Source organism: Heterocephalus glaber, unplaced genomic scaffold (genome assembly GCF_053883595.1).
Source record: "Heterocephalus glaber isolate CG9 unplaced genomic scaffold, H.glaber_assembly_v1.0 deba00001004, whole genome shotgun sequence".
NCBI lineage: Eukaryota > Metazoa > Chordata > Mammalia > Rodentia > Bathyergidae > Heterocephalus > Heterocephalus glaber.
In genome coordinates, this window is record NW_028258179.1 from 1761859 (window position 1) to 1777224 (window position 15366).

Genomic DNA, 15366 nt, shown 5'->3' on the forward strand with positions numbered 1-15366 from the left:
TTGGTGCACGTACGCAACACGTCTTAATTCCTTTTTCACCCCCTTTCCCCCTCTTTCCTCCCATCCACCCATCCCTCAATCTCCTCCCCCTTCCTGGTATATGTTTGCAAGGTTTTCATTCCTTGTGGCGTTGGTACATTATTATATAACACACCCCAATTCCTTTTTTTATCCTTTATCTGTTTCCCCCCATTCTTCTTCGGAAATGGTGATTTTTTAATAGAACATTTTGTTCATAGATTTCTGAGTATGGTATTAATCTTTTTGCTTGCAACCATGTTTTTTAAGAGAGGGAAGTCATAATTACACCATGCTTTTATTATGGTTATATATTTTAAGAGGCAAATTAACAAACTGGAGCATACGTCAAGGAATGCGATCAAGATGGGAAAGACATTTGAAGCTGCAAGAGAGGATCTTTCATGCTCTTAACCAGCAACAGAGTTGTTACTAGCTTGAAGAAAAAATGACTGGGGTATGGGTGGGTTGTACCTGTGATCACTGACTTTCAGTAATTTATGGTCTGTCATTGAAATATTCTTTGTGACTCTAGGGGAGGATATAACACCTGTGCATGGAAGTTACAGAGAAACATGTTTAGAAAAGGAAGAGGAATTTTTCTTGTAATTGGCAGGTTCTGAGCCAAATCCCTGGCCCTGTAATTGGTTGTTTTTGTTTTTTGGGTTTTTTTTGGTGCTCGGGATGGAACTCAGATCCTTGCGCTTGTGCAGCAGGTGGTGAAACCACTGAGCTAAATCCCCGGCCCCTGTAATTGGTTTTTTGAGACAAGATCTCACTATGTAGTTCAGTGTTGCCTTGAACTTAGTATGTAGCCCAGGCTGGCCTCTGAATCCCCCTGCCTCAGCTTCTCAAGTGTTGGGATTACAGGCATGTGCCACCTGCCACCATGCCAGGCTCAAAGATTTGGCCTTCATAACATTCTTCTCATCCTCATCACCCATACAGCCTTTCCTCTCCTCGGTTTAGTTGTCTTAGTCTCGCTTTGCTCTCCATTTGTGTATCATTAATATATCCCCAGATAAATGATCTCTGGCTGAGGTGTATGATATCTTTCATTCTGATCAGACATATCATGTACCTCTAAAATTTTTTTGGGGGGGGGTTGTCTTTTTCTGTATAATTTTGTAACTCTCAGCTCTGGAAATGTTGCTTTCTAGTTTCTATGAAGCTGTCACTCTGGGACTTATACCTTCCTTCTGAGAATTCCCTTCAGCACTGGCCTCTCTTTCCTGGACTTGCCACAGTTATAGCCTCCTCATTAAAGGTGAAATGCAAGATCAGTTTTGGGATCTAAAGGGTCCAAATGACTCATTGTGCCTTTGTTTGAAAAGTTGTTTATCTGCATTCATAAAGATAAAAATGGTTTTTACCCTTGGAACTTTTAAGGCTTTGGCTGTTGCCCTATTATTGATTCTTTGTGACCCATTGTTTTCTTCCTCCTTTGGGATTATTTATGATCTTACTGTATCCTGCTGTTCTGTACTTCATCTTGAATTGAAGTATTTTGGTGTAGGTCTTTTTTTTCCAGTGCGGTAGGCCCTTTTTTGGTGTTTGATTTGTACCAAATGCGTTTTTTTTTTTTTTTAAGTACAGAGATATTTGCTACCATCTTCTTGGGGAATGAAAAAGAAGCCCCGCTAGGGCCGGGGATTTAGCTCAGTGGTTCCACCGCTTGTCTCCCAAGGGCAAGGACCTGAGTTTGATCCTCAGTACAAAAAAAAAAAGAAGCCCAGCTTCTACTGTGCTAGGAAGGTGACTGACTCGTGGAATCTGTCATTCAGGATGGACAGTCTCAGAAAACGCCCCAGTTTGTATCCTGGTACCTAACAGTGGTCTTCGGCTCAGCTTGAGTCCACTGTAACTGCCTATATTAAACTTTTCTTTAGGCTCTGGTTGGGGATAGGCTTGTGTTTGTTGAGGAACTGGGAATCTAATGATTTTGTAAGCACCCCACCTGGATCTGGTTCTTTCATTGAATATTTTCACAGGTCCTGTGCTGGCGTTTAGCTTCCATTTGGCTTCCTGTACTCTATGAGGGCTTGTTTTGACTTTCTGTGTAAACTCAGGTGCTGCTGTGACAGGGTCTCAGTACATCGCCCAGGCTGGTCCCTAGCGCTTGCGCCCACATGATCCTCTCAGCTTGGCTTCCGGAGTAACGGACTGCAGGTGCCCACCACCGCGCCTGCCTTGACATAGGCGTTTATGCTTTATCTTCCGAGTTTTGTTATTAGAGAACTATTGTGTGCTCTCGAACCCCTTTGTTGTTTTCTGTCCCTCTGTCTGTAGTGGGTTAGTACCTTTTATTCTTCTGCTGTCATTTGATTGGGGGGTGGAGATATAGTGAAGGCATCTTTAGGTTTTGCCCACTACTGTTAACGCCTTAATTAGGTTTACTTTTTGTTGTTGTTTTTTAGACAGGGTCTTGATGTGTAGTCCAGGCTGGCCTTGAACTCAGGCTGGCCTCAGACTCATGGTGATCCTCCTACCTCAGCCTCCTGAGTGCTGGGATTACAGGTGTGCACCACCACAACCAGATAAATCATTATTTCAGTGTTAGTTTTTAGATGCTTGCACTTAACAGTATTACAAAGATTTAATGGTATAGCATTAGTAGCTTTGCAAAAAATCCCAAATAATAATTGTGGTTTACATCATGTTTATATATAAATGTATAGTATATATACAATATATGTGTAATATACGGATAGACTAATATTTTGGACAATTTATTGCATATAGTATCCTGGCATCAACAACTTGTAGATTCTTGATAACCTACTAAAGGCATCTTGTATCTGTTCTAGATTGTAAATGTGTAATTTTTACAATATGAAACATTGTGTTTATTTTTTATTTTTAGTTTTTAGTGACTAACTAGGACTGGGATAGAACTAAATGTTGCATTAACTTTATTATTTTCTGCCTGTAGTATCAGCAACCACAGAAATTTCCACAGCATGTTAAAATATTTTAACCAGCTTTTCTCTCAGCATGAGAAAAACAGTTAATAAAACTAAATAAGCTTTCTTATTGATTTAGTACAGATTGTTATTTGAATTGAACAAATGGCTATTTGCAAGATTGTTTGAGGTATTGTCAAGAGCAGTGTACTGGTGGACATTTGGAATGAGGTGTACCAGCTGGCTGTCTTACCTAGGTGATGGCCATTATGATTGAATTCCTAGGGGTCTGCGTATGACTTAATTGTACCACAAAAAGACACCAGACTGCACCAGTCAGTAGGTTACTTAGGATCCTGAAAACAGCTGGCAGCGTGTTTTCACAACACACTGCAGTTACTGAGTAAGTCAGAAATTCTTCTGCACAAAACCGAAGACTCAAAATGTCTCTTTTAGGATTTGGAATACTTCATTCAGTATTGGCCCTGTAAAATTGTGGTTTACAGGCCCAACACTTTCATCAAATAGTTACGACCACTATTGTTATACTAAAGTGTTTTATGAATACTGAATTCATGTGGTAGCTAGACTAGGCTTAGCCATAAAGGGAAGTGGGTTCACTTTTTAGGATGAACAATTTTAGTCATTTAGATGATCAAATTGGTAGGTAGAAATTAAGGTTTGCTAGCAAGAAAAAATTAATGTAAAAACTGGTTACTCTAGATAGTAACATGGAATCAGGATTTCAGTGTTTTATTTCTTTACATAAATTAAAATTAACTTTGGTATACGGTTCTATGAATTTTAACTGTGTATAGATTTCACTCAGGATAATACCTTTAAGATAAATACAGTTAGTTGTTATATCTCAGTAATTTGTTCCTTCTTATTGCTAAGTAGTATTCCACTGGTTGCTTATTTATACATTTCTCGTTGAGGGGCAATTTGTAGTTACAGTTTTTGAGTAAATAAAATTTTTCATTTTGCTAAGTAGTTTGGAGTAGAATTGCTAGGTTAATGACAAGTATGTTTAATTTTACTAAATATTGACAGTTTTTGTTGTGATTTTTCATTTTTACTGGCTTGAAAGCTGTGAATTACATTCTTTTATAGTCACCATTGAAATTGTACTTTTTATACTAATGTTCTACAATTAATCATATTTTAATCTTGTAATAATACAGAGTACCTAAAAATAAAGTGCTTTTTATTGAAGTATTGAATTTGTCCCTTTTCCGCCTGGACAAATTGGACATTGTAATCACTTGTTTATTTAGCCTTGCTCCTGTGTGCATGCCAGCTTCTTTACTGACCACTTTGCGTCTCAAGACCTAGAAGTAGGTTTAAAAATTTCTCATTCATTATTATTATTCTTTGTTTGTTTGTTCGAGACAGGGCCTCTCTGTGTAGTTCAGGCAGATGTTGAACTCGCTATGTACCCCTGGCTGGCCTTGAACTTTCAACAATCCTCCTGCCTCAGCCTCCAGAGTGCTAGGATCACAGGTGTGCGCCACCATGCTTGGCTTCAGTATGAGTTTCTTCAGTGAAGATCTTCTGAGATAAACTCTTGAGTGTTGTAAAAATGTAAAAATACCACTCTTTTGATCTCATACTTCAAAGTAGCTTTGCTGGCACAGCAGTTATCGCCTTTTGCCAGTTGGAGGTGATATTATTTCTGTTGAGAAGTCTGTGCTCTGTCAAATTTTGTTTCTTTTTCTGATTTTCCAGATCTCTTTGTGTTGGGGATTTTGCCAAAATGATTTTAAATGGAATTTATCCTGGTTTTGATAAGCTATGCTCCTGTATGTCTGTAGATGTATCCCTTTTGTTAGGTCTGAAAAATCTCAGCCATATCTCTTGAAATGTTATCTCACCTTTATTCTTTCAGTTCTGTTCAGAAAAGGAATTGATTCGATGTATTATTAAATAAATTCTTCTAATTTTCTCTTTTTGTGTGTCTCTTTACATACCTGTGTTGTTTTCTTGTTTATTTTTCTGTCTTCTGTTTCATTAATTCTCTCTTTGGTGTATCTAATTTGCTTTTTAACTGATTTGTTGAATTTTTAGTTTCCACGTAAGTTTCTATTTTGGTCTCTAGCGAGTTCCTTTACTTTCTAAAAATTCCAACAATAGGTCAGCAGTTTTTTGGTAACATATGGAATCTCTCTCATCTTAGTAGTGAATCCTTTTCATAATATCAGAGTTTCTTCATACTCTTAGAAGTAGGATGAAATTAAGTATAGAAACTTATGAATTTAATATTTTGTTAACCAGTTGTTTTATATCTTGTAGTTTATTCTTGGTTGTTGTGAACACTTTCCCAGGTTAGTTCTCTAATTTAAATATATGTATACACATAATACATATTTTAAACTTGCAAGTTTATTTTTATTTTGTTATTTTAAAAAAGATATTTCTGTTGTCTGTTGTGTTGACAAGTTATGGAAGAATTTTTTTTGTTGTCAATGGAGTAAAAGTATAGCGTGTGAGATCCAGAGAAATTCTGCTAGTTTCTTTTGCTTGGAACTGACATATATGTCGTATTTAGAGCAGTGGTTCTGAACTGGGAGGAGTTTTGCCCCCACAGGAGATGAGGCAGTGTCTGGAAAGTAGTCACTACTTGATGGGGGATACTAGTGATACTCAGGGAGTAGAGACCAGAGTTGCTGCCAGGATCCTACTGTGTACGGAGTAGCTCCCCACTGTACAGTTAATCTGGCCCAAAATGTCAATAGTGCCATGGCTCGGAAACTCTGATTTAGAGAGATGAAGATGCTGGGGTGGGGGTAGATGTTGTAGGATTTGGGAGGAAATTTTTTTCTGGGTTTAGAAAAATTGCAAGAAGGCTTTAGAAAGGAAGACCCATTTTCTCTTTCTTATATTTTTTTTCTAACTTTTTTTTTTTTTTTGGTACTGGGGATTGAACTCCTCAGGACCTAGTGCTTACGAGGTAGGCACAGTGCCACTGAGCTAAATCCCTGGCCCTTTTTTCTCTAATTCTTTAGGCACAGCTATCCACATTGGTAAAGTCAGGACTAAAAGTCCAAATTTTTTGACAACTAATATTAGTCAATTGTATTTTCATTATGTCTTGCCATTTTTTCAACTTTTAATTGGAAATATATATATATAATATATATAAATAAATAAATTGTGGAAAACATCCAAGAGAATAGATAATTAAAAATAGAAAAAAATCATCCAAACCCATCTTCTTTAGGCAAGGAGTTAATATTTTGGTTTGTTTTCTTTACAGAGATATTTTTAATGTAGTTCTGGAAATGTTATGTAATTTTTTTATCTTAAAAATTCAAACGTAAGCATAAGTATGAACAGTGTTAGACAGATTTGTCATTTTTGGTGTTTTCAGTGTTTTCCTATTATGAACAATGTTTGATGAACATCTCATACGTAACTATTTTAACATTTCAGATATTTCTTTAGAATAGCTTCCTCGAAGTGGTATTGGTAGGCCAAATGGCATGAATGAAGTGGTTGATAGAAATTGGTGAATTCACACTATCAGTGTGTGAGACTATTCATTTTCACTGCAAAGTCATGAATCTGAGTGCTACTTATTAACAAAATCGTTCTTCAGTTTTCACCAAACTCAGTGTGTGATATTCATGTATTTGGATGCTAAAATATGAAATCTTTATATATTCTTAAATTGAAAATATAGTTAATCTGTCTGCATAAATGGAATGCAAAAGAACAATTAGAGAAAGCAACATGAATGCATGTAGAATTTCTTTGGGATTATTCAATTTATATAATAAATGTGGCCTTGCAGAATTATATCTGCAGTTTTGTAAATTGAGTACTGTTTTAAGTGTACTGAGAGAATTCATTTAAAGAAATTCTGTAATGAGTGTTCTTGTTAAATGGGAAAAAAAGTCCTTTCATAGTTTGGCTGTGAGTACATTCTCGTTGTACTTGTTTCATAAATTCAAAATTTTGTTTATTTAGGTAATATGAATACTTTCTTTGTTCATAAATTGACCTGTGATATGGTAGGGCCTGGAAATTTATCAGTAAATACACTACACATTGTATTGCATTCATGAGATTACACCTCTGTAATGTAATTTGAAAAGAGTAGGAGTTAGCTTTATGAAATTTTTTAATTGAACAATTTGAGAGGTGTAATTTTTTGCTCCAAAATATACAACTTTGTAATACTAGTGTTTGATAGTTATTCATAAAAGTTATTTCTTTGCCTTTTCTGTTCAAAAAAAGCTATTACAAGGAGGTGGGTAAAACAAAGAAAGTGTTAGGGAAAAAGAATTACAGAGTGTGCGGGGAGGAGTAGAGGCATAGAGAACAGTAAGACACTTCTTTGGGGACAAGGAAGGTGTAAATGTACATCGTAAGTTAACAAACTTTAGTCTTGTTCTTCACTTTGACATTCAGAGCACTGGGGAGAAATCACATTGTGTCAACACCGCAGCCTTCAGGGTAGCCTTGTTCTTATAATATTGGGCAAATTGGAAAGTAATTTTATGCTTTAACAAATAATGACTTTCCACTTTTGGAAACTTAAGTGATATTTAGAGCCTTAATTTATGATTGCAGATTAATTGTGAAGATACCTTAAAGTTATTTATACTGAAATTTTTCCTTCACAGTTAAGTTTGGAAGTTTACTCTAGTAAAGTTTATTCTAGTAAATAGAATTGCTGTTACTTAGTTTCTCTTCTGTTCAGTCTTCATTTCCTTATTTCATGACCTATCAAGACTTGGAGAGAAAAGAGTTCATTAGTTTAAGATGTACCCAAAGGAAAACAAAGTAACAAAACCAAGTTAATCTTTCTCCACCTTAAAATAGAACTTGTTTTATTTATTGTGACCTGAAAGGTGTGCTATTACTGGTCATTACTGATAGGTCAAATGGGGAGAAAGAAGCAGGATAGGAAATTAGAGGAGCTTCTGTTAATTCTGAATTTCACTTAATGCTGACTTAATGATGCTATGAATTTCTAGATTACACACCATATTTAATTCAAAAATGTTTCTGAAGTTTTTTGTTTGTTTGTTTTGTTTTTGGTACCAGGGATCGAACTCAGGACCTTGCTCTTGGGAGGCAGGCACGATGCCACTGAGCTAAATCCCTGAACCCTGAAGATTTTTGAAAGACCTATTTGAAAGCTACTATTTTTACATCATTGTTAAATCTCATATTTAATTAGCATGGATGACCACGACTTGACTATGACAGATTCTGTAGTAATATTAATTTGCTCTAGAAACTAGATTCCAAATGAGAAATTTATAGGAGGACATGACCCCAAAGTAATTTCATTGAATTTTGCATGGATTATTTTAACCCTTGTTTCTGTGAGGTCTTGTATTAGAAGGTCTTGTATTAGTTGGACAAGTTTTTCTCTGTATATGTGATCAAAGTTCATCGAAATAAAATCCTCATTAGATCGTCTGTACAGTAAAAGCTTCAGGGGTATAAAGGACACGCAGTGTCATTAAATTGTATATCCAGCTATTTCTTAAATCCCTTCTCTGTGTTTCTACAGTTTACTTATTGCCTCCTGAGGTGATTGAAGACATTATTGTAAATCCTGAATTGATGGATAGAATGGCGCTTTATTCATTGGTTACTTCAAGTTTTATTAACTTTCATATAATTTTGTATTGGCCCCAAACTTATTTAAAGGTGGTAGATCTTCCAGTCTTAACACATCATTGTCTCTTGGAAAACATGAAAAAACTTAGTTTTAAAAGTTTTACCATAATGCTGTAGTCTGTTACTTACATCAGAAATATACTGAAGCAGTATTTATATTTTCTAGAAATTCATGTGCTGTAGATTCTTTGTTTTTCTAACTAGGTAGTTAATTCAATTCATCTTCAAATATATCATTTAGTATGAATTTAACCAGACTTGCATCTTGTGACGATTAAGAATTTAAAATAATTTTTAAATACTTTTGATTTATGGAATGAAAACACTGTTCTAAGTTTGAATGTGCTAATTAAAAATGCTTTGACTTTCTAGATGTGTCATTTTAAGATGTTTAGTGGTAAATTTTGTGAAATATTTTGTCTTTTAGGCGAGGGTTAAATCCTCCACACAGGGTGAAGTCTATCTCCATGACAACATTCACACAACAGGAAATTGAATTCCTGCAAAAACATGGAAATGAAGTAAGTGTTTTTACAGTTTTAAATTTTTTTATTGGCAGTCATTTTAATAATTGTTTAAAATGGTAAATTTTATTGTCTATAAAATTGTTTTTGTGTTCTATATTGATATTTTGGGTGGTACTCATTTAATAATGTATTTGAAATTAATGCCTACCATATAAATACATGAAACCTGAGATGCAATGTGTGTGTTTAAAATTCATCGGTATTGGATGCTACGGCTATTTTGAGAGGGCATCATGTATTGAAGTTACGGGTAGTCTTTGTTTTAAAAGTCAGAAAACAGTTAGCTCTGTGATTGATAACTCTGTTAAACTTTTCTAGGCTATTCTGTGATCAGCTTATATTTAATTCTTCTCCTTCCTTTTTATTAAGCTTTTAACTTTGGCTCTATGGATGATGTTTAATATTTAGCAGGTGCTCAGTAGGGAGGAGACTAGTAGTTCAAAGGGCAGCCTAGTGTCCTGAGGAACCAGACAAAGGAAAGATTTGGATGGAGCTTTTTCCTCTTCCCATCAGTGGGCTTCCCCTAATCCTTTTTTTTCCAAGACAGGATCTTGCTCTGGAGTTCAGGCTATCGTTGAGCTCACTGTGTAGCCCAGGCTGGCCTTGACCTCCTGGCAATCCTCCTGCCTCTGCCTTCCGAGTACTGGTATTACAGGTGTGCGCCACGGCCTGTTTATTTTAGTTTTATATTTTGCTAGTATAAAAGCAGTGATCTAATATTTTTATAAAAGAGTTTGAATTCTCTAGCAGGAGCTAACTATTGAGACACAAGGGGTGTTTCTGATATCAGTACTAGCTACCTGTTGAAAGTAAGGTGGACACAGTGGTATATACCGTGATCCCAGCACTCTGGGAAGCCGAGGCAGGAGGATCTCAAGTTTAAGCTCAGCCTGGACAACTTAGCCAGACCCTGTCTCAAAATCAAAGTACTGCAGATTTGGCTCGGTGTAGAGGCCTGGGGTTCAGTTCCAGTAACGCCCCCCCCCCCCGCCCCCGTACACACACACAGTTGATAAAATGAGCAAAGAAATAGCAGGTTTTTGTAATCTTGGTAAAAATGAGCCAGTTGCCCCAGTTGATTAATAATAGCCATTGTTAGTTCATAGGAAAGTCTTACTTTTTAGAAAAGAAGTAGAACTTCAGTTTTAAATTCTAGTTGCATATGTTTGATATCCTTTGGAGACATAAAAAAGTTTAAATGTTAAATTATATTTGTTTCAGTCTTCTTGCACCCTTAAAAATGTATAGAAGTATTTTATATTCAGTCTTTCTTCCTAATACTTTGATAGTTACATTTTAAAATTATTTGCCTACTTGTAATACACATGTGATTTTGGGTCTAAGATATTGAAGAAGTATAAACTCACAACTAGGAAATACTTGAAATACATGATTTAGAGAAGAGAGTACCCTTTGAAGTCTCCAGATTTTTCCAGTAAAAACTTATTTTGAGTAATCAGATTCCAGATTGATCTGGATACAGACTAGTAAAAATAAAAATCTGGATGAAAGGGTAGAAGCTTTATTTATTTATTTATTTGGTACCTGAGATCAAACTCAGGATCTTTCCCTTTCGAGGCAGGTGGCAGCACCACGGAGCTAAATCCCCGGCAGAAGAGTTTTAATGATTTTAAACTTAGAATAATATGCTTACTGCTTAAAATACAATTTGAACTATTTGTAGAAAGTTTGGGATCTAGCAGTTCAGATTTGAAATTACTTTCTTAAAATACTGGCAAGTTTTTGAGACTCAGGATTGTGTCAGATGAAGAATATTATTCTGTTCTTAGATTAAAAATGTAATGACAAAAAAGCCAGTGGTCCATTAGAGAAGTAAGTAAAGGCATGCTGACCTGTCCATAGATAAGGTTAGATGGAGACAGGTCTCAAAATACTAAGAGTAAAGAAGCAGCATATATTTTTAGTTCTGGTAAAAACACTTACAGGAGAGCTACCCTCTTAATAAAGTTTTCAGTGTACAGTGAATTGTTATTAACTATAGATACAATGTTCAGCAGATCTCTAACTTACTTGTCTTCCATAACTGAAACTATCCCCACTGTATAGCATTTCCCCATTTCCTCCTCAGTCCCTGGTGCACACTGTACTTTCTGCTTCTGTGTCTGTCTTACATACTGCATATGAATGGACTCATACAATATTTGTCCTTCCGTGATTGGCTTATTTTACTTAGCACATTGTTTCAAGGTTCATCATTGTCACATATGGCAGGATTTCTGAAACATTTCTACAGCTGGAACATCAAGGCACATTTAGAATATACAAAAACAAGTACTTGGTGTTAGAAAAGTAGAAGCAAAGCTTAAACATTAGGTGTGATTGGAATGAGGGCCGACGGTGTAGCTCAGTGGCCCAGTGCTTCCTTAGCATGTGTAAGGCCCTGGGATTGGTCTCCGAACACTGCCACACAACAACAAGAGGGAAATGACTGGATTCATGAATCTTAAGTCATGCAAGGAACCACTTGGAACATTTACTATGACAGGTCCTGTGCTAGGTATTATGGATGCAGTTAGGGTTGTATCACACAGGGTTAGCTGACACAGTGTCGCACTTGGAGAGACCTGAGGTAGTAATACATTTCAGCATGTGGAAGAGAGGCTCAATCTCTTGGTAGAAAAGAAAGAAATGGGAAGACCTCATAGGACAGGCAAAAAAAAGGAAAACTCATTTGCTTGTTTTTGAGGATGACTTGGATTTAAGTTGGCAGGAAAAATACCCAGGGAGGGAGCAATAGTATGCACAGCAAAAGGGAAATTTGGAATAGGAAGCTAGCAAATACACTAGTCTTGTAAATGCTTGTTAAAGAAGGCAATCATACCTTCTTAATAGTATACCTGAAGACATCTTAAAACCAAAATTATCACAGTATTATCAGTTATTTGTGTTTTTGAATGAGATGTGTAGAGGGTGAGGATTAGTATTATGAAGTGCAGAATGATTGGAACAACATCGTAAACAAAACTTCATAGGTTAAATGCTAATGTTTTATTATTGGCTTATTGTAAACGTTTAAATCTTACATATAATATGCATAGAGAGTGAAATTCCTTTAATTTCTTTACTTTTATTGTTTTTTGGCAGGGCCTCTACCACTGAACTATATTCCTAGTCTTTTTTATTTTTCATTTTGAGACAGGACCTTGCTAAGTTGCCCAGGCTGCTGGAACTTGTGATCTTCCTGCCTCACCCCCTCAGCAGCAGAGCTTACAGGCATGCATTCTTTTTTTTTTTTGGTACTCGAGATCGAACTCAGGGCCTTGCACTTGCAAGGCCATCGCTGAAACCACTGAGCTAAATCCCCAGCCCCAGGCATGCATTCTTGAACCTGGCTCATAACTTACTTTCTTCTTCTTCTTCTTTTTTTTTATTAATACCGTGGTCAGGATCCAAGTACAGTCTACACATTGAGTGGTTAATAGAGTTAAAACTTTGTACTGTTTATAAAGGCTGGATATTTTACATTTCAAAATATGTTGTCACATTTCTACTGTTACCTTTCAATAGTTTGGAAAGGATCATACACCAACCACATACATATAAGATTAAAATGGCATCTTCATACATCTTGCACATGAATGGATCCGTGCCTGAAGATGTGTGTTTCTGAACTAAAAGATCAGAAAGAATTCTGACCTTCGCAGAAGTCTCGGATCTTCTCCCCTAACAGGGTAGTGTTAGTGTGCTGGTACATACTTGGTGGTTGTCACTGTTGGAAGGTATTACTGGAAAGCAAGAAAGCAGGATGACTTGTAATGAGTTGAACAGAATTAACTTGCATGCCACATGTTAATGTTCTTGCAGACTATAGATGGGAAAAATTGTGTTTAGTCATCTGCATATATAATTTAATGCTGTCTTACATGCACTACTGTTGTAAACATCCTGTTGCAAAGAAAATCATGCCAGATTCAAAGTGGGAAGGGACTACTAAGGTAGATGACAAGGGGGCGTGATACATGGAAGCCATTACTTGAGACCTGGTATTAATGTAATGGCTTACCATGTGTGTGCATTTAGGGAGGGTTTCACTTCATTCAGAACTTTATCAGGAATTGCTTACTGCTTTTGGAAAATCACAAAACTAATGGCAGTACTAATGGAATTTGAGTTATCAGTTAAGTACCTTAGTATTGGTCTGTTTTGTAGCTCTGACCAGCAAATAAAACTGTTATTTATTCATATACATCAAGGCTATTCTTTTTACAGAGTACATCATCAGTTTCTCCAAAAAATGTTTTACAAATCACTTGAAAATTGATTGTTTTCAGACTTCCACAGTGTGTTTGGTGCAGCAGATCATGTCCCCTATTAAGTTGTAGAACATAGTATGTCAGGTGTCATTGTTGCAGGAAGCACTTTGTACTTGCTGAAAAAATTGACTTTTTTTTTTTACAAAGTTTCCACATATTTATGTTAGTCAACTTTCTGTCAGTGTAACAAAATAATTGAGATAATTAACTTACAAAGAGAAAAGGGTTATTTTGATTCACAGTTCTGAAGGTTGCAGTCTGTGATGGGTTGGCCCCATTGCTTTGGGCTTGTGGTGAGCCAGAGTGTCACGATGGGAGTGCATGGTGGAGCCACTTCATTGCCAGAAAGCGAAAGAGACTGAGAAGGGGCCCATGAAGAGCATGCCCTAGTGCCTGGAGCTCTCCCATTGGGCCCTGCCTCCCAGAGGTTCCATTACCTTCCAGGAGTGCTGCCCTGGGGACCAACCCTTTAGCTTATGAGCCTCTAGGGGGCATTCAAGATCCAGACTAAAGTATCTCGTAATGATTTCTTTTGTATCATAAAGTTACTTTTTATCCTTTGGTACCGAGGATCGAACTTGGGACCTTGCGCTTGTGAGGCAGGCGCCGGAACCTCTGAGCTAAATCCCCGGCCCATAAAGTTACTTTTTAAAAAATTTCTAATGGTTTCTTCTCTATGTCTTCTTTTGTGCTATTGTAAGTAAATCATGGTTTTTTAATTAAAGGAATTTTGCTATTGAGTTAACTTCTGATTATCAGAGTTAATGGAAGGAGGGCCAGTAAGTTGTGCTATAGGTAATTCAATAGAAATGAAAATGTAGAAATAATCTTATTTTGAAACATATAGCTTTTCTTTTCTAGAAGTAAATTAACCTTCCTAATTATGTTTTAGGGCAGGGACTTAGAGTAAAAGCATTATTACCGATCTGCCACAGACATGCAGTCTACATGTAGAAATAAAGTAATTGCTTACTAGTATTTTATTAGCTTTATGTTAGGTTCAGTATAAAACAATTGCTTTTAAAATAAACCCCTGAGGTACACTTTTTCCCCTGATACCATTCATAACTGATGCATTCTTTATTTTTAAAGCAGAGATTTATTAATCACTTCCTGTGTACTAAGAGCTGTCTTTGAATGCTATGGATGTGATCAGGAGTAAAAACAGACATAAAGCTTGCAGTCCAGGGAGAAAGATATAACAATAATATAAATATATGATTCCAATTTTGGTATAAGTAAAAAAGGCTTCAGTTTTGGAATTGATGCTTAAGAATATGGAGATGCAATGTTTCTTAGTGAAGTTATAACATTCTTGAGATAATTTATGAAGGTTAAAGGTTTAATAGGCTTTATTTTATGAGTCAGCTATAGAAGCCTTGCATTTTTCTCTTTAAACTCCTCAAAGTTTTACTCGTAAGTAAGAGACATTTTACTCCACAGGGGTTAAAACTTTCATATGCAGTTAAAACTTTTTTTCAGTACCTCTTACTATAAGATTTTGCATAACTAAAATATTTCTCTCATAGTTTCTTCTCTCTTGGTCATTTCTGCCTCAAAATGTAACAGACATTTCTGTGGCTAATCTTATATACTTTGTTATTACATCTAAAGCAGTGAGAATGTGCGAGAATGTAGATAACTAGGTACATTTCATACTTTTATTTATATACAGCTCAGGTTACTTCCTGAGCTGTATACAACTCAGGTTACTTCCTGAGCTATATACAACTCAGGCACAGTGCTGCCTGCTGTACTTCTGAATTGTAGTCCTTCCCTAGCGTCTTTTATGTTGCTCTGGTATCAGCTGCTACTCAGGCTCCTGAAAATTGATGCCAGGTTCTTTTTTTGGGGTACTGGGGATTGAACTCAGGACCTTGCACTTGCGAGGCAGGTGCGGTGCCACTGAGCTAAATCCCCGGCCTGATGCTAGGTTCTTATTCCAGATCAATAAGCTTTTTTGATTGTCAGTATAGCATCTGTCATTCACCTTGGAGACATCTGGAG

At 36.3% G+C, this 15366-nt stretch overlaps 1 protein-coding gene across 12 annotated transcripts in view; it reads left to right on the forward strand.

The window, feature by feature from the left end:
• Positions 1–15366, forward strand: part of Agfg1 (ArfGAP with FG repeats 1) — a 62128-nt gene that overhangs the window by 6674 nt on the left and 40088 nt on the right. For all 12 annotated transcript variants that reach the window (XM_021247006.2, XM_013066822.3, XM_021247010.2 and 9 more), the window contains exon 2: positions 8986–9079. In XM_021247006.2, the coding sequence (XP_021102665.1) occupies positions 8986–9079 (94 nt within the window). The remainder of the gene's footprint in view (positions 1–8985; positions 9080–15366) is intronic.